Source organism: Balaenoptera physalus (assembly GCF_965194825.1).
Source record: "Balaenoptera physalus genome assembly, chromosome: 1".
NCBI classification, from domain to species: Eukaryota; Metazoa; Chordata; class Mammalia; order Artiodactyla; family Balaenopteridae; genus Balaenoptera; species Balaenoptera physalus.
The window spans coordinates 152,381,678-152,390,362 of record NC_138882.1 but is presented as its reverse complement, the minus strand read 5'-3'; the positions used below and the strand labels follow the sequence as shown (position 1 = coordinate 152,390,362).

Genomic DNA, 8,685 nt, shown 5'->3' with positions numbered 1-8,685 from the left:
AGACTTACCAAAATGTTTTTCTTGTGTCGTTTCTCTTTTATATGTTTATGAGCTCCCTGGATGTTTTCAATGTGAATTAAGCAAAGTTTGCACAGATATCGGCAATTGGTATATTCTGGTGAGCGCTAAAAAAAAAAGTTGAAAACATTTTTTCAGAAAACAAAAAAAAAGTAAAATTTTAACTATATACGTGAAGGACACAACTACGTAAATATATGAGACAAAAATAAGCAATGAACGAGTACTTTTCAATAAACAATTCAGTACTCATATACCCAAGAGATAGTTGTCCTTTTCAAAATAGTCATCATAGGAGATAATATACTAATTTCAAAAGATATGATAATCCTAAATATGTTTGATACTTATCTAATATAATATAGTCTTCAGAATCCAATGTAAGATAAGAAAGGCAGTATTATTATTTAGTCTTATTCCAACACTGTCTCAAAAACTGGTTTCAAAATTTCAGTCTTTTTGATTACCATAAAAAATAAAATTCACCCTCAAATTGGGAATTTCAAAAGAATGAATTGCAAATATGGAAGACAATTCCAAAAGCTGAGCTTTGAAAACACTCTACTCAATTACAATCACACGGGAATAAATGGATAACCTCTTGAGTTAACTACTCTGAAGGGAAAAACAATTATGACACATGAAAAGTATCAGTCACAATACTTAAATCATACTTTATACATGTATTCTTGAAATAATAAAAAATTAGTAATTCCAAAGGGCCTGTTATATGCTAGGCACTATGCTAGATGTTTGACATATAATTTGTCATTTTAACTCCCCTAATAATCCAACTAGATTGGCATTATCTTCATTTTATAGATGTGAAAAAAAAACTCGTAGACCTTGCGACTTTCACAAGGATACAACAATATTACATGGTAGATGCTGAATTTAATTTCATGTATAGCTGAATCCAAAGCCAAGACTCCACCCATAAGATGATACAAAAAAAATTTACAAAAACACAATACGAGTAACCAAGATGGCGGAATAGAAGGACGTGCTCTCACTCCCTCTTGTGAGAACACCAGAATCACAACTAGCTACTGGACAATCATCAACAGGAAGACACTGGAACTCACCAAATAAGATACCCCACACCCAAAGACAAAGGAGAAGCCACAATGAGACGGTAGGAAGGGCGCAATCACAGTAAAATCAAGTCCTATAACTGCTAGGTGGGTGACTCACAGACTGGAGAACACTTATACCACAGAAGTCCACCCACTGGAATGAAGGTTCTGAGCCCCACGTCAGGCTTCCCAACCTGAGGGTCCGGCAACGGGAGGAGGAATTCCTAGAGAATTAAACTTTGAAGCCTAGTGGGATTTGATTGCAGGACTTCAACAGGACTGGGAGAAACAGAGACTCCACTCTTGGAGGGCACACACAAAGTAGTGCGCACACTGGGACCCAGGGGAAGGAGCAGTGACCCCACAGAGACTGAACCAGACCTACCTGCTAGTGTTGGAGGGTCTGCTGCAGAGGCGGGGGGTGGCTGTGCCTCACCGTAGGGACAAGGACACTGGCAGCAGAAGTTCTGGGAAGTACTCCTTGGTGTGCGCCTTCCCAGAGTCTGTCATTAGCCCCACCAAAGAGCCCAGGTAGGCTCCAGTGTTGGGTTGCCTCAGGTCAAACAACCAACAGGCAGGGAACCCAGCCCCACCCAACAACATTCAAGCGGATTAAAGTTTTACTGAGCTCTGCCCACCAGAGCAACAGTCAGCTCTACCCACCACCAGTCCCTCCCATCAGGAAACTTACACAAGCCTCTTAGATAGCCTCATCCACCAAAGGGCAGACAGCAGAAGCAAGAAGAACTACAATCCTGCAGCCTGTGGAACAAAAACCATACTTACAGAAAGATAGACAAGATGAAAAGGCAGAAGGCTATGTACCAGATGAAGGAACAAGAAAAAACCCCAGAAAAACAACTAAATGAAGTGGAGATAGGCAACCTTCCAGAAAAAGAATTCAGAATAATGATAGTGAAGATGATCCAGGACCTTGGAATAAGAATGGAGGCAAAGATTGAGAAGATGCAAGAAATGATTAACAAAGACCTAGAAGAATTAAAGAACAAACAAACAGAGATGACCAATACAATATGTGAAATGAAAACTACACTAGAAGGAATCAATAGCAGAATAACTGAGGCAGAAGAATGGATAAGTGACCTGGAAGACAGAATGGTGGAATTCACTGTTGTGGAACAGAATAAAGAAAAAAGAATGAAAAGAAATGAAGACAGCCTAAGAGACCTCTGGGACAACATTAAACGCAACAACATTCGCATTATAGGGGTCCCAGAAGGAGAAGAGAGAGAGAAAGGACCAGAGAAAATATCTGAAGAGATTATAGTCAAAAACTCCCCTAACACGGGAAAGGAAATAGCCACCCAAGTCCAGGAAGTGCAGCAAGTCCCAAACAGGATAAACCCAAGGAGAAACATGCCGAGACACATAGTAATCAAATTGGCAGAAATTAAAGACAAAGAAAACTTATTAAAAGCAGCAAGGGAAAAACGACAAATAACATACAAGGGAACTCCCATAAGGTTAACAGCTGATTTCTCAGCAGAAACTCTACAAGTCAGAAGGGAGTGGCATGATATACTTAAAGTGCTGAAAGGGAAGAACCTACAACCAAGATTACTCTACCCAGCAAGGATCTCATTCAGATTCGATGGAGAAATCAAAAGCTTTACGGACAAGCAAAAGCTAAGAGAATTCAGCACCACCAAACCAGCTCTACAACAAATGCTAAAGGAACGTCTCTAACAGGGAAACACAAGAGAAGAAAAGGACCTACAAAAACAAACCCAAAACAATTAAGAAAATGGTCATAGGAACATACATATCGATAATTACCTTAAACGTGAATGGATTAAATGTTCCAACCAAAAGACACAAGATTGCTGAATGGATACAAAAACAAGACCCATATATATGTTGTCTACAAGAGACCCACTTCAGACCTAGGGACACATACAGACTGAAAGTGAGGGGATGGAAAAAGATATTCCATGCAAATGGAAATCAAAAGAAAGCTGGAGTAGCAATACTCATATCAGATAAAATAGACTTTAAACTAAAGAATGTTACAAGAGACAAGGAAGGACACTACATAATGATCAAGGGATCAATCCAAGAAGAAGATATAACAGTTATAAATATATATGCACCCAACATAGGAGCACCTCAATACATAAGGCAACTGCTAACAGCTATAAAAGAGGAAATCGACAGTGACACAAAAATAGTGGGGGACTTTAACACCTCACTTACACCAATGGACAGATCATCCAAAATGAAAATAAATAAGGAAACAGAAGCTTTAAATGACACAACAGACCAGACAGATTTAATTGATATTTATAGGACATTCCATCCAAAAACAACAGATTACACTTTCTTCTCAAGTGTGCATGGAACATTCTCCAGGATAGATCACATCTTGGGTCACAAATCAAGCCTCAGTAAATTTAAGAAAATTGAAATCATACCAAGCATCTTTTCTGACCACAACGTTATGAGATTAGAAATGAATTACAGGGAAAAAAAAGTAAAAAACACAAACACATGGAGGCTAAACAATACACTACTAAATAACCAAGACATCACTGAAGAAATCAAAGAGGAAATCAAACAATACCTAGAGACAAATGACAATGAAAACACGACAACCCAAAACCTATGGGATGCAGCAAAAGCAGTTCTAAGAGGGAAGTTTATAGCTATACAAGCGTACCTCAAGAAACAAGAAAAATCACAAATAAACAATCTAACCTTACACCTAAAGGAAGAGAAAGAAGAACAAACAAAACCCAAAATTAGCAGAAGGAAAGAAATCATAAAGATCAGAGCAGAAATAAATGAAATAGAAACTAAGAAAACAATAGCAAAGATCAATAAAACTAAAAGCTGGTTCTTCGAGAAGATAAACAAAATTGATAAACCATTAGCCAGACTCATCAAGAAAAAGAGGGAGAGGATTCAAATCAATAAAATTAGAAATGAAAAAGGAGAAGTTGCAACAGACACCACAGAAAAACAAAGCATCCTAAAAGACTACTACAAGCAACTCTATGCCAACAAAATGGACAACCTGGAAGAAATGGACAAATTCTTAGAGAGGTATAACCTTCCAAGACTGAACCAGGAAGAAACAGAAAATATGAACAGACCCATCAAAAGTAATGAAATTGAAACTGTGATTAAAAATCTTCCAACAAACAAAGTCCAGGACCAGATGGCTTCACAGGTGAATTCTATCAAACGTTTAGAGAAGAGCTAACACCCATCCTTCTCAAACTCTTCCAAAAAATTGCAGAGGAAGAAACACTTCCAAACTCATTCTATGAGGCAACCATCACCATGATACCAAAACCAGACAAAGATACTACAAAAAAAGAAAATTACAGACCAATATCACTGAGGAATATAGATGCGAAAATCCTCAACAAAATACTAGCAAACAGAAGCCAACAACACATTAAAAGGATCATACAACATGATCAAGTGGGATTTATCCCAGGGATGCAAGGATTCTTCAATATACGCAAATCAATCAATGTGATAGACCATATTAACAAACTGAAGAATAAAAACCATATGATCATCTCAATAGATGCAGAAAAAGCTTTTGACAAAATTCAACACCAATTTATGATAAAAACTCTCCAAAAAGTGGGCATAGAGGGAATCTACCTCAACATAATAAAGGCCATATACGACAAACCCACCGCAAACATCATTATGAATGGTGAAAAACTGAAAGCATTTCCTCTAGGATCAGGAACAAGACAAGGATGTCCACTCTCACCACTATTATTCAACATAGTTTTGGAAGTCCTAGCCACGGCAATCAGAGAAGAAAAAGAAATAAAAGAAATACAAATTGGAAAAGAAGAAGTAAAACAGTCACTGTTTGCAGATGACATGATACTATACATAGAGAATCCTAAAAATGCCACCAGAAAACTACTAGAGCTAATCAATGAATTTGGTAAAGTTGCCGGATACAAAATTAATGCACAGAAATCTCTTGCATTGGAGGATTAACCAAGATGGCGGAGTAGAAGGACGTGCTCTCACTCCCTCTTGCGAGAGCACCAGAATCAAAACTGGCTGCTGGACAATCACTGACAGGAAGACCCTGGACTTCACCAAGGAGGATACCCCACGTCCAAGGACAGAGGAGAAGCCACAGTGAGACGGTAGGAGGGGCGCAATCAGAGTAAAATCAAATCCCATAACTGCTGGGTGGGTGACTCACAGACTGGCGAACACTTATACCACAGAAGTCCACCCACTGGAGTGAAGGTTCTGAGCCCCACGTCAGGCTTCCCAACCTGGGGGTCCGGCTACGGGAAGAGGAATTCCTAGAGAATCAGACTTTGAAGCCTAGTGGGAATTGATTGCAGGACTTTGACAGGACTGGGGGAAACAGAGACCCCACTCTTGGAGGGCACACACAAAGTAATGTGTGCATCGGGACCCAGGGGAAGGAGCAGTGACCCTGGGGGAGACTGAACCAGACCTACCTGCTGGTGTTGGGGGGTCTCCTGCAGAGGCAAGTGGTGGCTCTGTTTCACCGTGGGGATAAGGACACTGGCAGCCGAGGTTCTGGGAAGTTCTCCTTGGCGTGAGCCCTCCCATAGTCTGCCATTAACCCCACCAAAGAGCACGGGTAGGTTCCAGTGTTGGGTTGCCTCAGGCAAAACAACCAACAGGGAGGGAACCCAGCCCCACCCATCAACAGTCAAGTGGATTAAGGTTTTACTGAGCTCTGACGCCACAGCAACAGGGAGGGAACCCAGCCCCACCCATCAACAGTCAAGTGGATTAAGGTTTTACTGAGCTCTGACCGCCACAGCAACAGTCAGCTCTACCCACCACCAGAGCCTCCCATCAAGCCTCTTAGATAGCCTCAACCACCAGAGGGCAGACAACAGAAGCAAGAAAAACTACAATCCTGCAGCCTGTGGACCAAAAACCACAGTTACAGAAAGATAGACAAGATGAAAAGGCAGAGGGCTATGTACCAGATGAAGGAACAAGAAAAAACCCCAGAAAAACAACTAAATGAAGTGGAGATAGGCAACCTTCCAGAAAAAGAATTCAGAATAATGATAGTGAAGATGATCCAGGACCTCAGAATAAGAATGGAGGCAAAGATGGAGAAGATGCAAGAAATGATTAACAAAGACCTAGAAGAATTAAAGAACAAACAAACAGAGATGACCAATACAATAACTGAAATGAAAACTACACTAGAAGGAATCAATAGCAGAATAACTGAGGCAGAAGAACGGATAAGTGACCTGGAAGACAGAATGGTGGAATTCACTGCTGCAGAACAGACTAAAGAAAAAAGAATGAAAAGAAATGAAGACAGCCTAAGAGACCTCTGGGACAACATTAAACGCAACAACATTCGCATTATAGGGGTCCCAGAAGGAGAAGAGAGAGAGAAAGGACCAGAGAAAATATTTGAAGAGATTATAGGCGAAAACTTCCCTAACATGGGAAAGGAAATAGCCACCCAAGTCCAGGAAGCGCAGAGAGTCCCATACAGAATAAACCCAAGGAGAAACACGCCGAGACACATAGTAATCAAAGTGGCAAAAATTAAAGACAAAGAAAAATTATTGAAAGCAGCAAGGGAAAAACGACAAATAACATACAAGGGAACTCCCATAAGGTTAACAGCTGATTTCTCAGCAGAAACTCTGCAAGCCAGAAGGGAGTGGCATGATATACTTAATGTGATGAAAGGGAAGAACCTACAACCAAGATTACTCTACCCGGCAAGGATCACATTTAGATTTGATGGAGAAATCAAAAGCTTTACAGACAAGCAAAAGCTAAGAGAATTCAGCACCACCAAACCAGCTCTACAACAAATGCTAAAGGAACTTCTCTAAGTGGGAAACACAAGAGAAGAAAAGGACCTACAAAAACAAACCCAAAACAATTAAGAAAATGGTCATAGGAACATACATATCGATAATTACCTTAAACGTGAATGGATTAAATGCCCCAACCAAAAGACATAGACTGGCTGAATGGATACAAAAACAAGACCCATATATATGCTGTCTACAAGAGACCCACTTTAGACCTAGGGACACATACAGACTGAAAGTGAGGGGATGGAAAAAGATATTCCATGCAAATGGAAATCAAAAGAAAGTTGGAGTAGCAATACTCATATCAGATAAAATAGACTTTAAAATAAAGAATGTTACAAGAGACAAGGAAGGACACTACATAATGATCCAGGGATCAATCCAAGAAGAAGATATAACAATTATAAATATATATGCACCCAACATAGGAGCACCTCAATACATAAGGCAACTGCTAACAGCTATAAAAGAGGAAATCAACAGTAACACAATAATAGTGGGGGACTTTAACACTTCACTTACACCAATGGACAGATCATCCAAAATGAAAATAAATAAGGAAACAGAAGCTTTAAATGACACAATAGACCAGATAGATTTAATTGATATATATAGGACATTCCATCCAAAAACAGCAGATTACACGTTCTTCTCAAGTGCGCACGGAACATTCTCCAGGATAGATCACATCTTGGGTCACAAATCAAGCCTCAGTAAATTTAAGAAAACTGAAATCATACCAAGCATCTTTTCTGACCACAACGCTATGAGATTAGAAATGAATTACAGGGAAAAAAACGTAAAAAAGACAAACACATGGAGGCTAAACAATACGTTACTAAATAACCAAGAGATCACTGAAGAAATCAAAGAGGAAATAAAAAAATACCTAGAGACAAATGACAATGAAAACACGACGACCCAAAACCTATGGGATGCAGCAAAAGCGGTTCTAAGAGGGAAGTTTATAGCTATACAAGCCTACCTAAAGAAACAAGAAAAATCTCAAGTAAACAATCTAACCTTACACCCTAAGAAACTAGAGAAAGAAGAACAAACAAAACCCAAAGTTAGCAGAAGGAAAGAAATCATAAAGATCAGAGCAGAAATAAATGAAATAGAAACAAAGAAAACAATAGCAAAGATCAATAAAACTAAAAGTTGGTTCTTTGAGAAGATAAACAAAATTGATAAGCCATTAGCCAGACTCATCAAGAAAAAGAGGGAGAGGATTCAAATCAATAAAATCAGAAATGAAAAAGGAGAAGTTACAACAGACACCGCAGAAATACAAAACATCCTAAGAGACTACTATAAGCAACTTTATTCCAATAAAATGGACAACCTGGAAGAAATGGACAAATTCTTAGAAAGGTATAACCTTCCAAGACTGAATCAGGAAGAAACAGAAAATATGAACAGACAAATCACAAGTAATGAAATTGAAACTGTGATTAAAAATCTTCCAACAAACAAAAGTCCAGGACCAGATGGCTTCACAGGTGAATTCTATCAAACATTTAGAGAAGAGCTAACACCCATCCTTCTCAAACTCTTCCAAAAAATTGCAGAGGAAGGAACACTCCCAAACTCATTCTATGAGGCCACCATCACCCTGATACCAAAACCAGACAAAGACACTACAAAAAAAGAAAATTACAGACCAATATCACTGATGAATATAGATGCAAAAATCCTCAACAAAATACTAGCAAACAGAATCCAACAACACATTAAAAGGATCATACACC

At 39.1% G+C, this 8,685-nt stretch overlaps 1 protein-coding gene across 7 annotated transcripts in view; it reads right to left on the bottom strand.

Annotated features, from left to right (window-relative positions):
• TUT4 (terminal uridylyl transferase 4) overlaps positions 1-8,685 on the bottom strand; it is a 151,917-nt gene that overhangs the window by 92,420 nt on the left and 50,812 nt on the right. For all 7 annotated transcript variants that reach the window (XM_082428786.1, XM_082428789.1, XM_082428787.1 and 4 more), the window contains exon 4: positions 9-125. In XM_082428786.1, coding sequence (XP_082284912.1) covers positions 9-125 — 117 coding nt within the window. The remainder of the gene's footprint in view (positions 1-8; positions 126-8,685) is intronic.